General features: G+C 36.1%; 1 protein-coding gene across 8 annotated transcripts in view; it reads right to left on the bottom strand.

The window, feature by feature from the left end:
- Window positions 1–1,460: 1,460 nt before the first annotated feature.
- The window catches only part of ARNTL2 (aryl hydrocarbon receptor nuclear translocator like 2), a 37,561-nt gene continuing 12,534 nt past the window's right edge, over window positions 1,461–26,487 (bottom strand). For 5 of the 8 annotated variants that reach the window (XM_037387558.1, XM_037387563.1, XM_037387562.1 and 2 more), the window contains exons 4-17: window positions 26,128–26,166; window positions 23,367–23,524; window positions 21,026–21,105; window positions 20,171–20,263; window positions 18,079–18,196; window positions 17,119–17,262; window positions 15,268–15,508; window positions 14,183–14,289; window positions 13,464–13,614; window positions 12,066–12,121; window positions 11,116–11,224; window positions 7,070–7,157; window positions 5,263–5,371; window positions 1,461–3,949 (exon numbers count right to left, since the gene is read on the bottom strand). In XM_037387558.1, coding sequence (XP_037243455.1) covers window positions 3,813–3,949; window positions 5,263–5,371; window positions 7,070–7,157; window positions 11,116–11,224; window positions 12,066–12,121; window positions 13,464–13,614; window positions 14,183–14,289; window positions 15,268–15,508; window positions 17,119–17,262; window positions 18,079–18,196; window positions 20,171–20,263; window positions 21,026–21,105; window positions 23,367–23,524; window positions 26,128–26,166 — 1,630 coding nt within the window. In that variant the 3' untranslated portion in view covers window positions 1,461–3,812. Of the gene's footprint in view, window positions 3,950–5,262; window positions 5,372–7,069; window positions 7,158–11,115; window positions 11,225–12,065; window positions 12,122–13,463; window positions 13,615–14,182; window positions 14,290–15,267; window positions 15,509–17,118; window positions 17,263–18,078; window positions 18,197–20,170; window positions 20,264–21,025; window positions 21,106–23,366; window positions 23,525–24,533; window positions 24,721–25,888; window positions 25,998–26,127; window positions 26,167–26,487 lie in introns of all 8 variants that reach the window. The other 3 variants (XM_037387565.1, XM_037387564.1, XR_005104278.1) reach the window with 3 other exon arrangements.

Genomic DNA, 26,487 nt, shown 5'->3' with positions numbered 1-26,487 from the left:
GTGAGGTACACGCAGAATGTGCTACAGCAGCTGTGTTTCACCAGCTCACACATCGCTCCCCTTTTTTCCTGGATCCTCTAATTCTGCTGCTCTGAAACATGCCTTTCTATTTTTTAGCCTGCAAGAACCTAAAACCCCAGGTAGCTTCTTGACCTCCATATTTGCAAGAGCAAAGTAATTCTCCCCAGGAACGGCGAAAAAAAAATTAATAATCTTCAGAGAAGTCCTAAGCGGCACAAAGCTGTCCAGCTGACAATTCCTTCCTGGAATTCCAGGACATTTTATGAATTTACATTCTATGTGCCAACCCACAGAAAAGAAGAAAAAGACTAAGTGAGAAAGGACAGAAGTCAGGGTCTGCGGAGATGCAGCATCACTTAGGCAGCAATAAATTCTTCCTTTGGATCATGTTCAGGCATGGATCATGTTTAAATTCATGGATCATGAATAAATTCTTCAGTTTGGATCATGAACAGGAACAAACTGCTGTGACCAACCCTTCAGAGCACCAATAGCACTGCACTCAGCTGAACACTACAAGGGAATCCCAAGAAGCAGTTACACCCAACAGCACAGAAAGGACACACACCATCACCCCCCCGCTACCAACTGCCAAACATTGTTTACAGGAAATGCAAAAAAGTTAAGGTTTAATATATTGGCATCTTCATGATTCATCGCTGTGAGACATGATGCTGTTCTGAAGCGCTGTTTTAATCCTGTGTGCCACCCGGCAGCCCAGGCCACCTGGCAGTCTAGCTCCGATTAACCCAGGCTGGTGACAGCTAACTATTACCCTCCACCCAGCCAGATCACCTTCTCATTCCAGCAGTACCCGGATGGTATTTGTCTCTACCACACTCCCATTCCCTGCTCCTAATTCTGAGAAGAATTCCCATGTTTTCCTGTACACACAGGAAGCGGTTTCCCAAATAAGCTCCTGCTTGTAACAGAACTTCTCTCCCATCCAGATTTTGTCTTTAATTCTGTATGTGCCCTCTCTAACAAATCAGTTGACACATCTCCAAGTACAACCCTGATAACTAATCAGGCTTTTAAGAGCCTGTTGACACCTGCTTTATCACCCACCATACCTACCCACACAGGACTCTAAGAATCGTACCCATGTACACCGTTTAAAAAGCTTCTTCCAGGTACAGCCCCATTAAGCTGCAACAGCACCTGTTTTCAGAACGTAGAAAATGCGTGTTGGTTTAGATTACAAAGTTACCCTGGCTAGCAAATATCATCTTGAGCTACCAAAATCCACATTAATTCAATTCCCCCATTGATATTTTTAGGGAACAAGCCTGGGATCTGAAAGCTTGAGTACTTCCCTATTTAAATTCAGTATTAGATAGAATTGTCAGCAGACTCACAGCAGTGCACCAAAGTAGCATTTTATTGACCTGATTTAACCACATCCTTCGATACCCTGCACCATGCCAAGAAAAAAAATGTCCATATCTTACTAGAATTTTATTGTTATATGAACAGAAATAAGCACATACTATCTCAACTTTATTCAAAAATATGTATTAATTTCATTGTAAATATTTGCAAGTGACACGTCTTGTTGTAAAACTGCTTTAAGACAGAAAAATTAACAAATAAGTAAAAGGAGACTAATAAATGAATTAAAAGTCACAATATTGATCATTGACTGCAAAAGACTCAAAGTTACATTTTTGTTTTTATTTTTTAGGGAAACCCAAGAAGAATCCAAAAATAGTGATTTGACTCTAGACAGTTATATAAATCTTGTAAAGAATTAATATTCTCCTTCAATAACAACATCCGCACCATTTTGAAACTAATCCAGTTAAAGAAGCTATGTTGAAGAAAGCCTGTATAATTTTAAGGTATTTATTTACTAATTTATCAATGTTAGCTACAGTACTTTTTGTTTTATTTAGAATTTATTTCTAGAATAAAATGGAAAAAATAAACTGCATTTTACAGTGGAAGAAATTGAAATTATCAGATTTCATTTATACAAATAGAATTCTATCAATTCTTAGAAAGCGCCTGTTCTTCTCACTTTGCTCCATGATATAGCCCAAAATTATTTTTCTGCAAAGAAACATAAAAGTTTATTCTAATAAAGCTAGAGAACAGATAATTTTGGCCCCATATCTGTAAAAAAAACCAAATCAAAACAAAAAAACTAAAAGCTGAATGCAGGAAGTCACATGCAAGCTGAATGCAAAAAATCTATAGACTTAAAAATCTTAACTCAATAAGCTGTTCTAGAAAATCTGGACAAGATGTCACCAAAAAATTCATCATTTGCAAAACGATTCATATCTATAAGATATAAAGCTGCTCTGTCAAAGCATAGGAAGCCAGTGCATGACACAGTGATGAATTTATTCAGGAAACAGTAGTTATCCAACAGTAAAGCATGACATCTAGTGGCTACCACATCTATTTGGTCACACACTTGGGCCTCCGTAAAAATATTTGAAGCACGCTGCCCATTGCTCACCTTTAGTGTTAAAGCGAACACCACCACGCTTACGGTAGTACCTATGTTTAAGTGTCTGTATTAAAAATATGCACATGTATCAAATATCTTCAAATGCTTTCCTTGCATTACCTGAATAAAAAAAACACAACAGAAAAACTATGCTTTTGTAATACATCAGCAATGCAAAAATTTGTCTGAACTTTTAATACCAGAGATTGAGATCCACTTTGTATATTAATGCTATATTCTTTTAATACAACCTATTAAGTGCCATGTTCTTGAGTAATTTGCTGTAACTGGGACAATTCTTGCAAAAGCTGTCCTCCAAAAGATCATCCTATATAGCATTTATTTACAGACAGCACTATATTACACAAATATTTTAAAAAGTCACAGACTCAAGCAATAGAAAAGTCACCCTAATCTCTCCAAAAACACAGAAACTATAAAATACTATAGAATTTTAACATTTTTTTCACTAGTAGACAGTACTAGCCTCATTCTGGAACCAAGACAATCTATCCAGACTTCTCTAGTTAGTAATTAACCTGTGATGAGATCGAAGTGCTTTGCAATAGGTATAGCATTATTTTTCTTAGGTTCTATGCACTGCCCCTCTAATAGCACATTACAAATAATTCAAGATAGTAATTAAGATTTTGTTGCATTTTTCTTACACTCGTTATGTTTGCAAACTGGGGAAATTACTATACATCTCCAGACACTCTCTTCTGATTGTTACGGTGATCCAATTCAAATTCTTGCTCCCAGAACTGCATGCTTTATTTACACTTTTGACTACAAAAAAATCGCACTTCTGAAAAGGGCAAGGAACCACAAACTGCATCATTTGAGAATTACAGTCAGTTATTTTACAACTGTAGTGTGTGCAAATCATTTCACTGAGATTTCATAGTTACAAATATTCTTAAAACTGTGTGAAACAGTAGGTTCTACAGAAAGTAACATGGATGATCAATATTCTACCGTTTGAAACAAAAACAATAAATAAAAGTAAGTATTAAAACTAAGAAAAAAAAATCCTGTACATTGTACAGTACCTTTTGGTTAAAGCTTTCTAGCAAAAATATAGTAATGTGTTTTAAGCATTCCAGTTATAGATGGTTCAGTATTAAAATTTCAATATTTCCCCTCATGAAAAAAATAGTGCATCTTTCCATAGGTGCAGCAGAAACTGTCTCTCTCTGAACAAGGCTTCAGTCTTTAAAAATATATAGACAGCAATTCAAATGAAACATTAAAAAACTATAATACAGTACTGAGGATGTACGGTTTTGTGCATTACAAATTTTACATTCCTTCTTATTTTGAAAAAGCAAAACTAGAGAGCCCATTGTATATCACTGAGTTCAGCTGGATCCCCAAGTCCTCCATCAGCCTCCAAGTAATTCATAAGAGCCGTCATAGCAGTGTCATCATTTTCACATATTGCATCAAAGTCCAGCTGAGAATTACCACCTATAGAATTATTAAAATATTAACGTAAGCAGTACAAAACATGAAGAACATGGTAACTTTCAAAACTTACTTGTTTGTAACCGGCACCTTTCTTTGAAGTCGAGGCAAACATTTACACATAAATGTTAAAAAAAAAGGTAAGTCAGGTAATGGAAATGATGGCTGTTTGCAGACAGTTACAAGGACATACATAACTTGATTTAAGACGATGACTTAAGTCTCGCCAAGCCATTGGACTTCCTCCAACTGCTAGCTAATAAAACTTGTATCCATGCAGTCAGGTTTGTCACTGAAGTAGAAAACTGCTTTCTACTTTATGTCACTTTATGGGAAAACACAATCATCTACCTGAATTCTCATCTTATGTACTATGCCAGATGAACTCCTGAAACCTTCCAAGTTACTATGTGTTACCTCTAGAAATCAACGCTATACCCTTGCCTTCAACAACAGGAAGGTAAAACGCTTTAGCTCACGTATCAATGAAAAACACTTCCTTGCCTATCTTGGATAAATGTTGTTGGCTTCCCTGCCCCCCCCGCCCCAAACCCTTATTCAAGGATTAGGTTTTAACTTTTTTTTCCCTTTGCCTGTTTTTACAGGAAGGGCTTATAGCTACACTGGAAGAAAGCTATAGGTTATAAACACATCAATAAATAAATAAATTTGTAGTAACTGAAATAAACAAGGGAGATGGAAAAGTTTTTAAGACCTGAAATATAGGATAAGCATAAACATTGCTTTTATATCACTTTGCCTTTTATGTTAAAAATAATACAGTGGTGTTCTCCTCTTATAGGGTCAGGGAATCCTATATCCAGCCAAACTGTTGCCTTGGTGCATGCTTGAATGAGGGGAAAGAAAAAAAAGAAAAACACGTGTTTTCCTTCTGAAACATTTTGACTAGCCCTTTGTATTGACTATTCACAGTTTGCAGTTCAGAAAGAGATACAGTGCTAAATTACAACTAGTTCCCTTACATTGCACTGAAATACTTTTTCTTACCAATCTCTCTTTTCTGAAGAGAGTGCGAGTAAGTACCTAACTAAAACTGTGGCATGCAAGAATGTAATGGTAAAGTTCTGTTACATGATGTTATTTTTGTCATAAGATTCAATCACTGATCAAATTTTGCTGTTTGTCTTCCAGTGATAATACATCTGGTTTAAGAGTCCTCTCATCTTCAGGCAGACAGACAAATCTCTCTACAATTTATACATGGTTGGTAAGTGCTGCACTGAAAATCTACACCATTTCTCAGAAATGTCTCCCCCTGCAATCCCCAAAATATCCACAAGAGAAATAAATCTTACTGAGGAGAGGTTCATTATTGGGAAACGGAATAGCACCCTGGTTTTGTTCTGAAGTCTCTAGAACTTCTGTTTCCGAAGGACATAACTGAATCGCCTCTTTATTTGGCACCTGAAAGAACAGAAGTAGTAAAAGGGACAGAACTAAATCTTAAATTTAGTCACAATTATTACATTACAGTAATATTATTTAGTTCTTAACACTTTGACAGCGATTTATAGAGTAAATGAAAAATATGCACCAACAGGCAGATCTACTGCATTTTAAAACATTTTTTTTTTAAAGAAACATACCACTGGACTTGGCTTAAATAAAAGGTGTTAGACGAAGTCAGAGGTACTTCACAGGGATGGTGTCTGCTTTATTGAGGGTCTAATTCAATATTCAGCAAATAAATCCAGCACAAATTGTACTAGTATATACTTCCCATGTCTAGTACCATAAACTAGAAATCATGTTTGCTGATGTTGACACATTCTAGCTAAGAGATTAAGAAAAATGTTCTGCCATATGCATTAAAGTATATGAATTCTAAACTATAAATTCTATCTTTTCTATTATTTTTGCATCTTGTTACCATCATAATAAAAATCTAAGTAGTTTTAAATTAATTTTTGCACTTCAGAAAAATGAGGCTAGCAACAACAGAGATGGAAGTCATCCCCACCCAAACACACCAGGAAAAAACCTCTCCCCGCCCCTGCCTTTTGTTTCATGTAACACATACATGCAACTTAGCAGGATAGATTTCTTGGGTTGCCTGACTTGTGCATTTTCCACTATGAAATTATATAAAGTTGAAATGCTTTACAAAAGCATTTTATGAACAAATGTGATACCAAAGCACAGAATATTAAGAAAAACCCTTCAATGAACACAACGAAGTTATGCTTATGATGACATGCTGCATGATTTAGAAAGGTCAGTATACACAAGTCCACTAACTCTTAGGAAGAAAGACTTGCAGTAAGGCAAGGCACAGCTGATCATGAAAAGGGAGGAAGCCAAAACAATCTCTAGTCTGGAATAGTATTGTTGGGAAATAAAAATTGCAACAGGAAGATAAACTGTCTAAATGGAAGGAATTTACAACCAAAGAAGTACTGATGAAGTAGTAAATTTTTTGTTCGTACAGTGCACAATATACAACATACAATATACTTCGGTAAAAAAATATGTAATTATTCCATATTTATGGTCAATAACTATGATAGTTTGTGGTATTACCAGCACTACTAGATTATTAAAAAAGCATATTCTATCAAGTTTTAGACTACTGAAATACCTTCAAAGTAAAAATTTTAGACATTTCAAAACTGAGAACATACAACAAATTCTTAAAAGGATCTTTAAGAACATTAAGATTAAAAGGACAAGTGAGAGAAAACAAGAACTCGTATTTTATTGAGATTGTCAAACTGAACAGGTGGCCACACTTCTATTCTCTGACTAGTTACTTAGCAGAAGTTTTAAGGCAATTCCAAATCCAGAAGAGTCCTCATCACGTGAATCGCACTCATATTTAGCATATTTGTAGAGCTTTGGCAGAGATCATGATACCTGAGTGGGGACTGCAGTCCTCTTGGCCTCAGGAATAGCCCCTTAAGACTTGAACTAATGCCCCCATGAATGAGGTTGGAACAACTGCTGCTGTCACACCTCCCAGAAGAATTTCATAGCTGGCAGGCAGTTGGCAACACCTTACACATTCTCTCACAAACACACAAGTCAGGGTAATTTGGGTGAAACATAGGCTTTGAGCTGTTTGACATTAACCTTTTAGATTTTTACAGGCAGAGACATACTCACATTGCTGCAGTTTACAGTTAGAGCTGGAGAAGGCGCCTTTCTCAAGCGATGTGACGGACTTAACTCCCCAGATGGTGAAGAATGCAACCTAAAATTATATATGTTTAGTTCATTTGCCAAGTCACATTAATCATAAACTGAAAAATAACCTGCAGACCTCCCCAGTCATGAAGCATGAGCCACCTAATCTGAGACAACATTCTTAAATTCTCCTGAAGATTCTAAATTCTTCTGCTCCAAGTTTTGATATCACAAAAAGCAGAAGAGATTAATAAAGGCCACGGGTCATAATTACTAGAGTACACTTTTATTTTTCTGTTTAATCACCAGCACTGACAGACCAAAGAGTAACAGATTTCAGAATTACGCACAGTGGGACAAACAGGTACATTTCAAATACATACAGAATACAGACAACATAAGGAAGTTCTGCTAAATGGTGGAGGGAAAACAACACATCATTCTAATACTCCCTCTACTATTATTTTGTTATACCCGTCTTTCCATATTTTCATAAAATTCCAACTAAAAAGAAAAAGCACTTGTTTGGTACCAGAATTATTTGAGATACTGCTCATCCTTCCTCACCAAACATGCCAGATACGAAACTAAGAGTGAAAATGTTGTACCAGCACCCTTTGGACAGCTTGCTCCCACCTCCCCTGCTCTTCCTGACTCCCAAAGGACAAGGCTATAGAAGAACTGGGGCACCCTGGATGCTTCCATTTTCATCACCTCCTCAGATCCGAAATGTGATAAGGGATTGGAAGAAAGACAGAAAATGGGTGGATAAACAGCCTATCTTAAGTAAGTTGAGTTATTTGTGTGGAATATTTGTTAGTTCCCTACATTCCAATATGCAATGCCACATTTCATAAGCAGTACTGCCATCTCCCTAAGCTGGGACAGAAACTCTAGGTTGAGTAGCTGTATAGCATTGCTGTAACTGAAACGATCATTCATCACATGCTAATTCAGTTCAGGTATGCTTGTAAATAGAGCTGTAGGCATAGTCCTGAAATTTAAAAAAAAAAATGAACTTGGTGATGTCTGATGCACAGCTTGAGAACCATCTGTGTCTTACTGATATAAAAAAATAATGCAGAGAGCAGATTCAGATAGTAAATACAGTCATGCTATTTGATTATGTTTGTAGTCACAAAGGTATCTGATGAAAATCAGCTGGTGTTAGCCTCTGTTGATCACTCTTTTCTCTAGTTTTGATTGCCTCAGTGTGTGCAAGATAGTAACTTGATTTCATACAAAAGAAAAATGAAGAAATAGCACAAAGTTCTACTCTTCTTCTGCTGGAATGAAATACAGCATTGTTTTCAGCAACAATTCTGGAAAACTGAGCTACATCTGGATGCAAGCAGCTACTTCCAGACATCTCTAGAAACATTCAGTTCTTACTGATGAGGCCTTCAATGGCCAACTGCATTTGTGAACACCTTTAGCTTATTTTCCCCCCAAGATACAGGACTGTATGATGAATATCATGCCAGACGTCCCAGTTACACAGTGCAACTGCTCCCTTCCATACACAGCTGGCTTCTTTTCAGAACTGCCCTTCCTTTGGACACAGTTTACCTTATCCTGCATGACTTTGCTCTTAACCTTTTTTCTTTCACCTGCATAGCAACTTCTTGGGCTATTAATTTCAGCACCAGTTTATTTCTCAATTTCCAGTGTCCACAGACAACTAAGATCACTGAAACAAACATACCTGCACAAGACTAAAATGGCTCAGATCACTGGCCAACGAAGCTGGTAAGCAAAACATTTTTCTTTTCAAGAGCTTGTGACATTCAGTTATTAGTTGAGAAATAAGATGACTGTTCCCAAAGAAAGCAATGTAATGTTTCATTTACTAACCAGTGTTCAAGATGTGAACATAACCAGGCAAAACACCAAGTCCAATCAATGACTTGAAGAGCAAGAGTACCTGGTGCAGCTTATTGAGGCACGTGCTCATCACTGCCAGCACTTTCACAAGTATTTGTGTTGGAAAGTAGTTCTTTGAACTCCTAACTTGCAGGGGTTTTAATTTCTCTTAGCAGCCTCACTTTTTAAATTAGAAGCAAGTATAAACTATCACTGTGATCTTCCTGAAAAGATGTTCTGGTTAATCAGACAAACTATGGTAAACATCCTGCTGCCTTAAACTGCTGTTCCACAAAGGAGTGCAGCCCTGCAGAAAGAGATCTGGGGGGTTTGGTTGACAGTAAGCTCCAATGCAAGTCAACAATGTGCCCTGGTGGCCAAGCAAGACAATGGTATCCTGAGGTACATTAAGTACAGTACAGCTAACGAGTCAAAAGCAGCAACTGTCCCCCTAGACTCAGCATTGGTGTGGCCTCACCTCAAGTACCGTGCACAGCTTTGGGCTCCACAATATAAGAAGGATATAAAAATAATAGAACATGTCCAAAGAAGAGCAACAAAGATGGTGAAAGGACTGAAGGGCATGACTTATGAAGAACAGCTGAGGATACTAGGTTTGTTCAGCTTGGAGGAGAATAAGAGGTAACCTCATTGCTGTCTACAACCTCCTTGAAGGAGAGCTGAGAGGCAGGTGCTGATGTCTTCTCGCCGGCGTCCAAGGATAGGATGTGAGGAACAGCTTAAAGCTGTATCAGGGGAAGGTATTAGCAAAAAGATCTTTGCCGAGAGGATGGTCAAGCACTGGAACAAGCTCCCCAGGAAGTGATCATGATGCAAGCCTGTTGCTGTTCAAGAAGTGTTTGGAAAACACTCTTAGATATATGGTTTAACTTTTAGGTTACCCCATGTAGAGTCAGGAGTTGGACCTGGTGATCGTCACGGGTCCCTTTCAACTCAGGATATTCTATGATAGGAAACTATTCCTTATACCTTTACCACTGTTGCCAAAACTAATGCACTTTTTCCTGGAAGGTTTAATATTACTATTCTTTCAGGTCCGGGTTAAAAGCGTCAGTGGGAAAAACTACATGGAACCTCGCAACACGCTGTTCTGCAGACACAGAAGATTTCTGTCATTCATTTACCTGGAACTGGAAGTATAAGATCTGAAGTCTGAGGGATGGCTTCATTATCCAAAGCTAACACTTAGATAACTTGTCCCATGCCGATGAGATGATAGTACCATTATCCTAATTTTAACCTTAACAAAAGTGATTGGACCTTCTGATGAAGCCTTAATTCCTGAAATAGTTGAGACTCAAAACAGACATTTCTATGCATGTGCATCCCAAAGTCCTGGAACAAGGGGGCTCAGAGACTTTTTTTAAAAAAATGTTCTTAGACAACAAATGCTGATACAGTGCAAACTGACAGCTTAATAACCTCTCTCTATATATAAGTCAGGCAACACTGCGGGCACAACACAAAAACAATATATAAGGTTATCTTCACATTAAAATTGTGTTTCTTCCTTTTGAATTCCTTGGCTATACTAGGTATGTGGTAAAACTAGTTAGTTTTAAAAGGGTCAATCTTCAACAATTTTAATCTTGTACAGATTTGCATTTGGAATGACGCAGTGAGGGGTTTTTTTAATCTATGGCAGTACTGAGAGGGAATTGTGCTAGCACTTTAGTCTACATTCAGGATAATCAGGAAGGGCAATACAGGCTATGAAAGTGCTCCACTGGGGACTGTTTCAAGAAAAGTTTTCTTAGCAGAGCGATGCTATCAGAAAAATATAAATGCTACTCACAGACAACTGATTTTCTGTTCCCGAATAGTTTATCTACCCATTTCAACATCATGTGAAGAAGCTGCATCACAGTAACACTTTCAAAGTCACAGTTAAATAATACTTTCATTAACAAAGGGAACTGTATGCCCAGAACAAAACTGTTTCTCACCACCAGTAAAGTGTTCTGCCATGCATGAGACTAACATTAGGTTGTAATTGGTATCTCATAATGCCACTGCTCCATCTAAAAATACTTTATATGCATAACAATAAAAATTAAACTTGAACAACCCCCATATAAACACATACACCTCTCCTCTCTCTCAACTTCAAAGCCTAACGTATGATGTTAAGTGTTTGTTACCTTTGCAGTTCTAGTATTTCATTTGCAATTTCGGTTCCTATACTTCCAGCACCAAGAACTGTTCCAGAGGACATTCCAGGTACACTTACTAAAGTCTGTTTTACAGCATCTACAGTTAAAAAACCAAAATAAAACCTTAAGTCTGTAGCAGTTTCATTACACAGCAAGGAACAACCACCTCAAGGATTAATTTTAAAGCAGGTTTTGTCCTGTATCTCTTATTTTCAGAAATTAAATTCCTTTAAACACTAACTCATGGGGGAGAGTGTTGTCACATTTGTAATATAACAGTAAGTAAACAACATATTTGTGAAAATTGCTGATCTCCAGTAGTGAAACTAGCTTTAATCATTACCACTTCCAGTCTCTCTGACAGACAATGAAACACACATGAGAAAAAGCCCTTGGATTTTTCACAAACTGAAATCAGTTATTAAAAAGAACAATTTAAAAAGAAAAAATAATAAACCTTAAAGCAAGATAAAATAGCACATAGAAATCAGAATCTATGCACAGCAGAAAAATATTAACAGAGTATTTATCAATATCAGTATCACTCCATATTCTATTGGTAAACTCAGACAGTACAAAATTGCATTTCTTCAGAAAACCAGGCAAAATATGAAAAACATCTGACAGAAGCATAATATCCTATCAACCAAAATCCTAGCTATAATAGAAGTTCCTAGAAGATACGCTTACAGCCCTTCTGATGGCAGTTATGTTGGACTACCTTGAGTCTTTTCCAGCCTAAATGATTCTATGTGAATGATATGAATTAGGATGCCCTGACTAATGTGAAATTGTCACCACAATTAGCTTTAAAAAACAAAATTAATCTTTCCTTGCACAACAACCTAGAATAAAAAAATGCCTGGATTGAATAAATCTAACACTGTAAAGATTGACCAAGAGATGCACCTATGATAATTGTAAGAAGTGACACTTGCCTTCTGCAGGCTGGGAACCATAGAGGACCTGTTCTTCAGCTGACTCGTTATGACCTCTGAGATTTAAATAAAAAAAACCCAAAACACACACAAAGACAAAAAAAAAATAAAAAAATCAGCAAATGTTTCAAATGCAAACCCCAGCATATTTATGTTTGATTTCAACAATACTTTACACAGAGTAAAAACAAATGTCCTCGAACTAGTAAAAAAATAAGATATTCCTCATGTTTCAGTGTTCAATCCTTTGTACTGTTTCTGAAGCACTGGGTGAGATATTCATTTCCACTTACTCTCCAAATAAAGAAGAAAAGCCAATGTAGTTGTCTGTGTTCCATGACAAGGGAAGGTGGCTGCCACCTTTACTACTAGGAGGGAGACCACTTAACCAGAAACAACTGCTACAAGGACAGGTCAGTGGCTACCTTCTGCCAGCAGCTACTGCCTACCTTCCCTCCTCTAGACAGCTGCAGACACCCACACCTCCAGGGCAGGCAAAAGTGCCCTTTGGCTGTTGGGCAGCACAGACTGTCTTAACTGCTCTTCTCTGTCTTCTTGAGGAAAAAGGACATGCATAAAACAGGAGGGTGATCTTGACTTAAGACACCAACCAGCTACAGAATGGTTAAAAGGCCCACTTGACAACTTCATTTAATGGAAATAAAATCCCCTCTGTCTCGCTCCCCAACCCCCTGACTTTGGCAAAGATTCTCAGTATCATCGGAACAATCCAAATTGTAGCTCCATTGCAAGGCACAGAAAATGAAAAAGAAGAATCAAACACACATTTACTGTCTGTCTCACAGGCTCCTCCCTTGCTATCAGTTTGTAGATCAGGTGTCCTCAAACTTTTGGGGGCTGGCGCACAGATGAAGTGGCAGGCAGTCACCTGCGGCTGCTTGGTTTACCCCGCAACCCCTGGCGGGGGGGGGGGGGGGGGGGGGGGGGGGGGGGGGGGGCAGGGGGGTTCTGTAAATACCGGGCCACAGGCCATAGTTTGAGGACCCCTGTTGTAGAGTATCTTTTTGTCCTGCCTTGCATTTCTACAATCTACAAATTATGCTTCTCCACATTCTGACACATGGTAGGTAGGGCAGCACTTAAAATTAGGTCAACTGACCCATGCAGCCTTGTAAAGTTCAGAAGGAAAATCAGAAGTTCACATTTCCATTTATTCATCTAGTTTTCTTAAAAGACCCTTCCTTTCTTCCTTTAGTAAGAAACTCTTCCACTTCATATTTTCTACTGGGAAACAACACAGTTCCAGGCTACTCAACCACTTTTTGTGCAGTGTTGATATTTTCTAGTCTTGGTCTGCTTTTTAAGCAGGTTGCTTTCTGCTAATGCTAACTGTAATTAAGACAAAAAATAACATGGGGATGCACGTAAATTACTTACAATACCACAGTGTTGTTTGATACAATGTACTCCAGTTCTTTGGTCCATGGATTCATGAAACTAAACCACTGACTCTTTAAAGTAATAAAAGTCCCGTTTTTCGCTCTAAATTTGTAGGAATTTGTAAATACTTTTTCTTTATTCTGCAACACTAGATAAGAAAGGAAAGTTGTAATCACCATATTTATACTTAGAAAGAGAAAGTTAAGAAAATTAATCTGATTTATAGCATCATAAACCCAAAATGTTTTTGATGGCCAGAAATACAAATTAAATGCCAGAACAACTGACAAGACCCCTACTAAAATCCAACAATCTTTTCAGCAATATTATTAATCTTAAATTAAACACCAAGTACTGTGTTTCTGCAAACCACTAGTAGGGAGACTCCTGACTTGGTGAACATAATTGGTGTCTTTAATTACATGATTAGGTTCTTCAGCATTCCTTCTTCATTCTTATGAAGAACTGAAGCAGAGGGTTGAAAGAAGCATTAATATTATTCCCTTGCGACTGAAGCACTGCACCAAGATTCAAGACAACAGAAGCTTCTCCCTGCTTTTATTACAGGCTTTATGCAGGCATGTCTTAATGCAGATGCAGAAAGGGACAATGCTAAGATTGTTTAGTTTTATTAATTCTCAGCTGCTGCTTTTTTGATATTCATACAGCAGTTACATGCAGTTGTAAGTAGTCTGGGAGGACCAATTATTTTGTACCTTCTTTGTGTTTTTCAGCTAGATGATTGTGATCATCTTGATGGCAGTACTCATAACAAGAAGTTCCTAGAAGCTCTTGTGGCAGATACCCTAAAATTGCTGTTGCACTGTTAGAAATAAAAACCATGAACTACAGCGGATTCAAACAATTGCAAAGCTGTTCTCTTCAGTATCAGATAAAGCAGAAAATTAATATTCAAAGAAACAGATGCTTGTGTTCATGTTTGGGAAAAAGATATAGTATTAGTTTAGCTCTAAAACAACAGGAAATATCATTCACTGCAAATCACCCACTTGCAACGAATGGCAATTCAAAGACAAAGTAACAGTGTTTAAACATGCAAACCACATGTACACACAAAATACTTATGATCATTAGGTCTTCCCATTAGCCAGTCAGGGTACTGGTCACACATAAAGGAGTCATTAAAAAAAAAAATAAAAATCCAGTGTTGAATTTTGCTCTGCCACTTAAAGGAATAGGTTTAAACTGACACTTGTAGATTCTTTAATATACATACAAGATGACTGAAAGCAATAAAAAGCTTCCAGTGACAATAATGAAATTCAAAATGCAAAGCAGTAACTCAGTCTCTACAACAAATTAGTCTGTTTTAGAAAGTTCAGAAAATAGGGACTTAGCTTTCAGGCCTAATAATTTGGTACCTAATTTAGATATAATGTATTTGTTCCAAATAGTAAGATCTTAAGAATTAATAATTTCTGTTTAAGTGATTATTACTTAAGTCATATGCATAGCTATGAAGCTCTAAGTTGAATTTTTTCTTTATTAATAAGTAAGTATGAGTGCATTTTGACATATTTTAATCTTGCTAGCTCACCTTTTCCTGTAGGACATTACAGGAATACATTTATATTACTTTTATACATTATATACATGACTTTTATGTCTGCCAAAAAACCCAAAGCCCAAGTACTCATAGATTCAGAATGAACTGCTTCCTGTGTATAGCACCTATAAATTCTATCCTGCTTGAGATATTACAGTTCTGACAAAAAGTATTAGACAATCTAACTAGCGGTGTCACTTTCATTTTCTCTTCATTAAAGAACGAAACGCTTACCGCTGATCTACATAAACAAATTTTCCATCCATGGCAAATCGTGTAACAAATTCTGTTGCTTTGACTTTTATCTCTCCACTCTTTTGTGGAACAACATAAGGGTGTAACCTCCCAATTGCAACAAGACAGTTAAAGTTACTACTGCCTTTTTCTACATCATTTTCCTCTTCTACTCCCACCTCATTAGGAGGCCAGTTCTTCATATACCCAGTACAGTGAATGGTACAGTATTTTCTGTGATCTAATAAAAAGAAATGAAATAAGAGGCAGTTATGGTTCAAAAAGTAAGTTGAATTACTTTTTTCATTCCGTTCACTGTGAGACCAGCAACTATATTTTATGCTTACCTACAACAACTGTACAAGGCTACAGAAAATATTAGAGTATATTTTACTATATTGTACTAAAGTTTTGGCTTACCTGTAGACAGCACTTCTAACTCTATGTAAGATTTAGAAAGATAAAGTTATAGGTGCTGGCAGTTCAAACACTTTCACAGAGAAAGTAAACCAACAGTCTGGTAACTCACAGATCACTTTAATTTACAATACATATGAAACCATATTAAGAGAAAATGAACTGAAGAGGCTCTCTGCAGCTTCCATATCAATTACCTATTGTGAACATGATCTTATGCTTATTGCAATTGCTAAAAGAATCAGTAGAGAAAACAACCCAGCTTATTTTCTATTTATCTTAGGCTTCTTAATTCCTCAGTTTTTAGAAGCCTTAAACTACAGCATATGCTGTTTATTCACTCCTATGGCTGGTAGACTTTGCTGCCTATATAACATGCAAACACCCCCACATGCATCGAGGCAGAGAGATGACATTAAGTGTCCTAGAGTAACTAACCTTCAAAAAATTGCCAACATATTCTTGATACCTGTATTATGAACAAATTACACTTTGCGTAGATTTATTTCCTGTCTGTTACAGAAAACATACATCAACTCTGTAAAATGAAAAACTGAGTTATTCTACTGTGACTCTGTCGGTCTCTCAGATTGTCGAGGTGCCTTCCCTTAATACTGCTTTCCCGAGAAACATTTATACAAGTTAAGCTCTTATCTCACCAAGTTAGTTGGCACATCAAGGGCGACTGAATTCCATTTACTTACAATTACAGACCTATTTCAAAATCTTCTATTGTATGGTATATCTCAACAATAACAGGTTACATTGAAAAACAGAAATAGAAGGATTTCAGGGCCAAGCAACTTCACCACAGCTTTGCAAAAAACAATACTAAGGTATTAAAAGCTGGAAATTACATTTTAAAAAGATCCATTCACTGAAAGCTTGAAAAGGGTATACTGCTGTACAGGCATGGCAAAATATGAATTAAATCTAAATGACTGGAAAAATGAATGGAATGACACTGATAAATTAACTACTAAAAGAAAAAGGAAAAATCATACTTTAAAGTACACACAACACAAAGTAAATCAGAAAAAAAGTCTGTTTACTTGCTTTTTTTTTTTCTTCAGAACAGTAGATTTTGCGGGCCTTATTCACAGTTAACTTCAAGACATATGTTATTTAGTCTCATTCTTCTCATCTGCTCCAGTGCTTTCAAAAATTTCCCTGAGACTTCTAAAATTTGACTACAACAGACCTAAACAACCACTGTACCTCTGGTTCCTCTCTCCCTCTTTTCCAGGAATGAACAGGGAGGACAAAGAGTACAATTAGACTGTTTTTCAAAACATGTCTCCAGTACATATTTACACCTCTCTACGGCTACTTTGTGAAGTCAGTGGTAACTACAAGGGTCACACTAATGACTCAGACTTAAATATACCAAGTTTCAGACAGAAAGCCCCCACTTCATCTACACTCTTTGAATACCTTTCTTCTTTGGGTTGGGCAAGCACTCCTTTTCTTCTTTGACTGTGGTCCTATTACATTTTATCCGACAGAAGAAGGAACGTCGAGCACCAGAATTTAGTCGAGCTGGTCCAGCTTGAAAATCTGTGTGTACTTGCAAGCCAGCTTACAAAAATTCAGTAAAGCAGTTAAAAATTCAACAATAAAACTTCAGAATACAGGCCTTTTCTTAATTTTAGCTTCTCGTACATTCTCTTACTATCTAGCTGCCTAAATTTTGTCTTTACAATTAAAAATGGAAGAAGTCTAGTAACTTAAATAGGGCTAAGAAAATATGACTGTGTCACAGATTCCAAAATTAAGAACTAACAACCTATTTTTAAACCCTTCTTGATATTCTGAATGGTATTTTGATAAATTAAATATGCTTTATAAACCTTCAATGTCTATTTGGTACAAGGAAGAACTGCAAAGATGCTTACAAAAGCCAGCTATAAAATAGTCATTAGCTGCACAGTACATAATGCTTTCCATATTAGAAATAACTGTAAACAAAATAAGATCTGTTTAAATTAGGTTTGACACTTAGCATTTTCAGAGAAGACAGTGACTCTTGATATTGAAGTATTTTATCCCATGTTCGACTACATCAGGTCTTTTTGTATTGACAAGACCTATCAAATACAAGAAAAGAAAGTAGTATGCCTGGTAGGAAGAATGTCAGACCACATCTTGGTAAATGTTTAACAATGCAAATTTACTGAACACTTATTAAGTAAAATAAATTCTTTTCTGGGCTAGCTTTTAAATTCTAAGTGCATTCTAAGCAGCAGAAAAGCATTCAAATATGTTTGGTTCATAGAAACTATCCTGCAAGGTTGTAAATCCATGTGCATATGAACACATGAATACGTCCTGCATAATAATTAATTTATTAACATCTCTTTTAAAAAAATCTGAGCACATTTGAATATGACTTACTTTTCCCATCTATGAGCTTCTCCCTAGGAGAGATATCCGAAGAAGAAAGTTGTTCCTTAACTTTCGCAACATCTTTTGGATGCAAGTAATCAAACAAACTTTGTCCAATTAGACTGGCCTATTAAAAAAACCAAACAAAAAGCAAAAAACCAAAAGAAATAAGAAATTTTAGAACAGGACCCCACACATTACTTGTCTCAGAAAAACAATTTTCTACACCATTAAAGAAGTCAAATACCGCAGTTACTCTAAACAACAACATTTTGCTCCACATTTAAATTGCCATTGTTTAATATTTTAATAAAAACAGGGCAGTAAAACCATAATTTGTTACTTACCCTTTGAAAACCAGCAGATTTAGCTGGATATTAAAAACAGTTCTGTAAAACCAAACGTTTAATTTATGTACATAATATGATTCCTCATCCTACCAAAGAAGGTTATGCACAAACAACTCCACTCCCAGATATGGCAGGGTAAGGAAACCGGAAAAAACATTCATGCTGCCTAATGACTCTCAGCTCTAATGTGGCTGGACAAAATGGTACCCTTGAGCCAGGTGCCACCTGGAAGCTGGGGTCAGCTCACTTCAGCACTCCTCAGTAGGGGATATTTACAGGACTCTTTCCAGCTGGGATCCATTCAACCTGATGACTTTGCTGACGCAAAGTAACTGGTCTGCTGCACTACTGTAGGCAGCACTGATTTCTGTGAGAATTTGTTTCAAAAGAATTTGGCTGCTTTTGGTTTTTCCCTTGCTTACCTTCACCACAGCAGATCAAATCAATGGGTAGAAAGGAGCTCTGTTGACAAGCAGTATTCTAGATTCAAATTGCAACTCATTTTGGACCCACGACACTTGCTATGTGATCACTGCATACATAAAGGGGAGCACTTTTCCAATAAGCCAGTCAGAAATGGGTTTAATGAAAAGCTTCTAAGAAAGCAAGATGAACGTACAGCCTCTTTCATTTGTCCAGTCCCCATCTAACCCTAATGAAAAGGGAAAATAGCCACTGGGAAAGGCTAGCTACTACTAAGTAGCCTTGTCAAAATATATAGGTCTAACAAACAGATTAGGCTGCAGGATGGATCCATAACCTAGAATGATTCCCAAATAAGCTAATAAATTCATGGGTTGTCAGTCATGTTCTCTGAAGCTCTCTGGCTGGAACAGCAAAGGTTTCATGGGTTTGGAAGTAGGTATGTCTGATGTGGAGACTCCAAAAGGTACTTTTTAGCCCCTGAGTAAATTCAGTGTAGGAAAAAAGTTTCATGCTTGTTCCCATAAAATTATTCATTTCACTTTAAAAAGATATATTTAAAAAAAAATAAATAAAATAAAAAAATTATAAAGCAGTCCAGATTGGTTACCCTTCCGTTTATGAAGAAAACGAACAGAACACAAATGGTTTCAAAGTTATAGAAGTAGACAGATGGAAGCACTAACTGTTTTGGCCTCTGTTTTTGGAACAGAAGTCATAGATACATGAATAAGTTGTTATGCCTTGATTATTTATGGTAATTGTCCATGATGTTAAATGTCAACTAATAGAAGGTGCTTATACTTTTTCTATTTCTCTTATTCTATGGGTTAAGCTAACTCGCTAACTCACACTATCTCAGTTTCCTTCAAGTTAAGAGTATATAACACAGTTATTGTGGATGAGGTGTTACATAGTGCATCTGAGCATAAAGGCATTACCATGGAAAGCTTTTATTAACTTTCACTGCTGAACTACCAGTTTTCCCTGGCCCAACAAAAAAACCCAAACTCAAATCATTTCACTATTTAGAAGAAAATCTCTTGGAGATAGAAATTAGGATATCTTCAAATTACCCCTTCCTCTCAGACTAGCAGTTTTGTTAAGGATGATCAATTGACATCCAGGGCTATTACTCAGATCAGGAACACTGACTGTACTTGCAAATATTTTGTTCCACAATATTAAGCCTTACCTGAAAGGGATTAAATCAAAGAAGTTCCAAGAAATGATACACAAGGACTGTTTTTCAGTAACATTCAATAAAGTTTAAAATTTTCTAAGAAAATGCACATTGAAAGCAAACCAAGAAACTCAATTATAACCACCTGATCATAATTAAGTATTTTGCAAACTGATTCTGAGACAAACAGAATTTTTCCTCTGTTGCATCCAACCACAAATAGGAATCCATCTGCAGCCTGAAAATATAAAGATACTGTCTTTAAAACCATATAATATAGCATTTATATTGATGACTACAAGGAAGCACACTTTTTAACTTGTATTTTTTAAATTAAGTAAGTTATAAATCACACCAAAAAGCAATTAATACTGCAAGGACCAAATCAGACCTTCAGCTACAGACAGCTAAAATTTCTTAAACACAGCTTTGGGAAAAAAAAGAGATGGCTGGCTGAAAAAGAACTTAACTTGGGAGTCATCTTACAGACCTTAGCAAAATCTGTTATTACAACAAAAGAAAAAAAATAGTTGCAAATAAGAAAGGGTAAAGGGGTGTGGGTATATGATGAAGTGTGAAAACAAGACAAATTTTCTTTCAGGTATTATTTCTGCATCTTTTTCAAAGCACATCTTTAAAAGTTTAAAGTGAAAGAGAACAAACAACTGCAAGTTTATTGATGCATAATTAAAGGCATTCTCTATACTTGCATGTAGGCTTCAATATCAACGTAAGAAATTTTATGTATTAAATACACAGATTGTATAAAGATTTATTATCCCTTCAAGGGCTGCTCTCTGCCATGTTCACAAATCATTTTTGGTACCCCTTTATGAAAAAGCCTATATAGTGTACAGAATTTATAAACCAGTACTTACCAAGTACGTCAAAGCATGTGCTTGACAGAAAAGATGGGGAAGAAAGCACTCTCCAACAGAAAACCCAAGATGATGGCAAGCTTTAATAAGGACATCATTTAACTGAGTTTCCGTCCACTTACCCTAAGGATTAACTGTCGGAGCTCATCATCCTTTAAAAATGAAGGTTTATACCGGACTTCTGTATAAGAGCTAGTGGAACCTGGAAAATAGATTATTTGTACATGTCATGTCAGAAGTTATATTTTAAATTCACTTTTAACAAAGTTGTATTTTTGTATTTTATAACTTTTCTTTACAACCACAACAGCTGACTAAAAAAATATTTAAAATTCTAAATGTATTTTAAAAGCCCTCATAAACATATGCAGGCACACAACCAGTTTTTTCTTGCCTTTTACTTAGCATAAAACAAGGAAACTTCTGTCCAGATATCTTTAATGTACTGCTAGATAAATGGTATTATGAGAACTGAATTTTCTAGAAATGTTTCATAGGCCTATTTCAGAATCCTTAACATTTGCTGAATGTGAGTAATTCCAATGTTATCGTCTTTGGCATGAATAATGCTTCATTAACACTATTCATCCAACAATCCAAAAAATACTCTATTGCAGTTAAATTGAATGTCTCACTAAATGTAGTGAGACTGACTACTTTTACTGTCCTAGCACCTGTGGCAAGTACTCTAAAATAATTATTAGCCATTAAAACATTTCCTCAAAAAATACCTAGAAAAGTTGTGGTAGACAGCAGTTGAACTTTCCAGCAAATTTCAACATTCAATGTAATTCCACATAGTATCTTGTATTTTCTTAAAGCATTTGTTTTGAAGATACATATAACAACTGTGCTGCATGGAGTCCAGTTTTCACATCCCACTTAAAATATAAATATTTGAGCTGCAGATTTCTTGTAGATGCCTGTTCAAAGTGCAAGTGCAATTACTGCCCTGCTAACTTGTCATGTCATTTCTTTACACAAAATTCTCAGCCTGCTTGGGCCAGCAGGCCTCTAGAAAATCCTTCCAACCTAAATTGTTCTAGGATTCTATTATTGTCAAGTTAGTAGCGTAATTAGTTTCCTACACTCCTTTGACTCAAGGCTAACTCAGTTCTTATTACATATGTTTACTCATAACCAATTTTTTTTGCAGTGCAGACAAGTCTTTGATCTTTGCTTTCAGTTTACCAAATTATTACTCTGAAACAGTGCTGCCAAAAAATCTGAAATCTTGTGCGCTGCTGATAGACTATGTGATACACAACTTGTATTTGGATATAATTTTTTTAAGGAAGGAAAAACAAAAAAATCCCCAAACCTAGCAATAGCAAAAGGAGAAGAAATAATATATCCTGGTTTGGGCCAGACACTAAACCATTCACTGAGATCCATGATTACTTTCACTTTGCTAGCTGACTAATAAAAACTTTTGATAACTTTTTCTTGGTAGTCTCTAACATTTCACGTGTTTAAGACTTTGATTACATTAAAGTCATCAACCATTCTGTTTAAGTATGTTTTGTCTTACAAAATTCCTTGACTACTGTTCTTGCAGGCACAAAAATAAGTTTGAAAGATGATTATGTCCAAACATATTTTTTTCTTTAGTGTTACACAACTGGGTTTGATTTTATGAAGTTATACTGTAAAAGACTTAAGCTATCACTGAAGTGAATTCTCCATGCTCCCTACCAGTGCAACTACTTAAATCAGTTTCTTTAGGTAAGCACTAGCATAGTTTCCCATTGTTGAGGATACTTTTTTCCTAATCTCACAATGGACAAAAAACTCATTGGAAGTATGTGGTATGTTATAAATGCCTTGGCCTTCAACTTAAAGCCTTCCCAAAATTTAGTTGGTGCTTTGTTTGGCTTTTTTGTCTGTTTTGGGGTTGTTTTTTTCTTTTTAATGGTCTTCTTCCACTATGCTGTAAATTTCAAGGTCAACAGATAAACATTAAATTCCAACACAAAGGTTGACGCAATCACAAATATGGGAAAAAAACAGGACTACGAAGACCATTTGCTTCTCTATTAGCAGTATAACTGCTGGCATCAGTACAGCACCACAGTTATTACTGTTACAGAAAGAATGATGTAATGTGGAGAGATCACAGAACATGTTTCATTTGAGAGTCTGAAAATAATGAAGACAGACTTGCTTGATCATTTTAATTTTTCAAAAGAAGCAAGGAGCCACTTGATTGCAAGGCATACCCTTATCAGACAGAAAATAATCAAGACACTGAAGGGTGGCTTGTTTTCTGCTATACTAAGCAAAAAGAAGAAATCAAGTTCTGGAAGCCACAAACAGCTAAATCTAAATGAAATATAGACTTGGAACTGAATTTAGCAAGGAAATGTAGAATAAATGACCCCTGATTTATTTAACATCAAAGAAAATACACAGTATAACTCCCAACAGAACAAGGACTTTCAGGATTAGTTTCCTAAAACCCACCTTTTAAAGATTTTAAGTGTTGCACAGCCATCCGTAACACTGTAAGCTTGTCTAGCTTTCGCGCCATGGGATTGCACTGAGGTATCATAGCAGACAATTCCTCTATCAAATTATTCATTTTGTCTCTTCTTCGTTTTTCTGTTTGACTGTGAGCCTCCCTAAGAAGAAAAAAATATTAAGATGTAGAACATATGATTTTCCCCATAATATTAATCAATACAATTTTGGGAATGGAACATACCTGAAGAAGTATTACTGTACTGAAATACTACTTGTATTTGACAACTGAATTGGATTAATTTGAACAAAGCAGGAATGGTCACAACAATGATGTGAAATATTGAGGAGGAAAATATCTCAGGCAACAACTTGATTATATGTGGCAGGAAGAACAGGCTATGAAGACTTAGAGAAATTAAATTCTTCTTGTGACGCTTGACGTCCAAGTGAACAACTTGACACCTTACTGTATACGAGAGAAATTTTAATGTCATTAGGAATCACTGGAAGGTATTTCTGCTCCCTGGCCCTATCTCTGCTTGGCCTGTGTAACTAGCACAGGGGTATTCAATCTGCTACCTTTTTTTTTTTTTTTTTTTTTTTTTTTAAGAACAGAATGCTCCCTGCACTCACTATAGCATCTCTGAACTGTTTTATGCAAACACACAACAATCTGAGATGAGCAGTGTCTTCTTACTTCATTACCTCAGACTGAAGACAGACACAAACATAAGCACTTACTGATAGCACAGTAGAAGCAACATACAGTATGTGCCCATAAGAGATGTAGTGGAAACCAAAAGAAAAAGCTATGCCTCACATGTACATTCACCACAGGTATTCCAGAAAGCTTGCCCCTTCATTCACCTGATGCAATGGTAGAAAGGGTTTCATCCTCAGTGCATACCTTGTGTCTCAGGTTTCATCTCTTGGTAAGCCTCTGTCCCAGAGCACAACCACTGAATGAGAGCTTCTCTTCTTGGGGGTTTTCATCAGAAAACCCCTTCTAAGGCACATAACAGTGCACATCGCAAATATATTTGTATTTCCAGTCACCTTTTGCTTTAATTTTTTTGTGGAATATGTTAGCTTTTCTAGTTGATCTCCTCCCCTCTAACATCCTCTAGCAGATTGAGAAAAGTTTAATTTATTCTATTCCTTCCTTACCTAGAAGACAAGCTAGCCACTCAATTAAAACAAATATTTTCCTTTCTGATTGAGACCAAACACAGTGGTAGTTAACCAAACTGAGGGACAACAGGTTTTGGTTAACTGATCTCCAACACTCTTCCACTTCAGCGTACTGTAACAGATGGTGTTAAAGGTAATAAAGGTGTAATAAAGTACACCTGGCCTGTTGAGAAAGAATAAAGTTGAGTTTTAAATAGTAGTTTATTATTTCCCCCCAAAATAAATCCCTTCTCCACACAAATAATTATGGGTCATTCATCCAAGCAATTAGCTTTTTTTCTCTCTAAAGCCTTTTTAAAAATTTAATTTTATCAGTTATTCTCAGCTCTACAGGTTCACCTTTCCTTCAAGTCAGGCAGAAACAATCAATTAATATCTTGTGTATGCTCCTTGAACTGTGAACCTCATGAAGGCAGATACAAACATTTGGGAAAACAGAACAATCTTCCACATCTCTAAAAGTCAGTAAGAAATTATAGAAACCTGAACACATGGATGCAGAAGTTCAGGTGATGACTGGATAAATCAGAAGCCTTCTGTTACATTACCCAGCTACAAAGGGGAAGGAAGAAAAGCAAGTTCCCCAGTAAGTGTGAGAAAAGAACCACTGGAGGGAGATTAACTGTCAAGCAAACCTTCAAATAGTCATCTAATTATTCTTTTCCTCCAACTAATGAACCAAAACTTAAGGAAGAAAATTAACAATACAATATGAAAGTTAAAGCAATGTACAAAATAGAATCTTGATAGCAATCTGAGATAGTAAAGTAGAATCAATTTTGGAGTAAAACCTGTAAATATGCTTTGGAATACTTTCTTCAGTTTTATTTAAATTACAGGAACACTTGATAATGATCAGTTAGCATGCTGTATAAATAATGCTTTTAACAACAAAGTGGCTTATGTATTTCTGCTTTGACATCTCTGCTCCCATGACAAATGAAAGACACATTTTAAAAACAATACAAAACAAGTCTATTTTTACTAAGTGGCTTGTCTATAGTTTAAAATACTTGTTTGGATGAATCATGACTGCAATCATTCACACAGTATTTAAATTCTTACAAGTGCTTTATTTGAATTTCAATTTGGATTCAGGAAAGTTGTGAATTCAAAGTGCAATGGCAAACCTTGAATAATTCCCTATACAAAGCTTCTTCCAGAACAAGAATTCTTTGTCATGGTTTAGCTGAACCCATTTTCATGTGGGATAAATTTTTAGTACCTCCAAGTGTAGACAAATCTAGAAAAAACAATTCTGAAATTCATACAGATTGAGGATCAGCTCCTCCCTTCACATATGACTTGAGCATACTGCATTTAATTCTCACCTTGAAAATTTTAACCTCAGGGTTTTGCTAAACCATCTGAAATATTCTGCAACACAACTTTCATTAAAATCAGTAGAAAATAAAATCCTCAATGAGGCTCTAAAAATTCCTATACATTCGGGAGGGAAAGAAAAAAAATTACTGTTAAATATTTGACAGTTTTAATGAATGTTACTCACTTTTACTATTGTAAATCCTAGCATTTACTAGCAAGATGTACTTTTATTGTAAATTAGTACCTGAAATCTTTTATTTTAACGTGTTCTTCATCTTCACTCCTAGAGAAAACAAGATATAAAATTTTACATTGCATATTTAATACTAGGCACTTCTATTCCTCCCATGAATTCAAGAAGATATAGAAAATGCTACAAACTTACCATGGCTTTAACAAAAGCAACCGATAAAAATTCATGAAACAAAACCTACCTAGCAAGTGATACATAATAGAAAGAGACCAAAACATAGGTTCCAATATTCACAGTTATGCGAACATATTAAGGGGATATTTCAAAATTACAGGGCTATTTTTATTCTGGAGAAAACAACATTAATGGAACATTCAAGTAACTTAAGTATAGGCTTGATTTTATCTAGAA

The sequence above is a fragment of the Falco rusticolus genome, chromosome 5, assembly GCF_015220075.1.
Source record: "Falco rusticolus isolate bFalRus1 chromosome 5, bFalRus1.pri, whole genome shotgun sequence".
In the NCBI taxonomy this organism is placed as follows: domain Eukaryota; kingdom Metazoa; phylum Chordata; class Aves; order Falconiformes; family Falconidae; genus Falco; species Falco rusticolus.
Note: the sequence above shows the minus strand (reverse complement) of the source record. Positions and strands in the feature narration are given on the sequence as shown.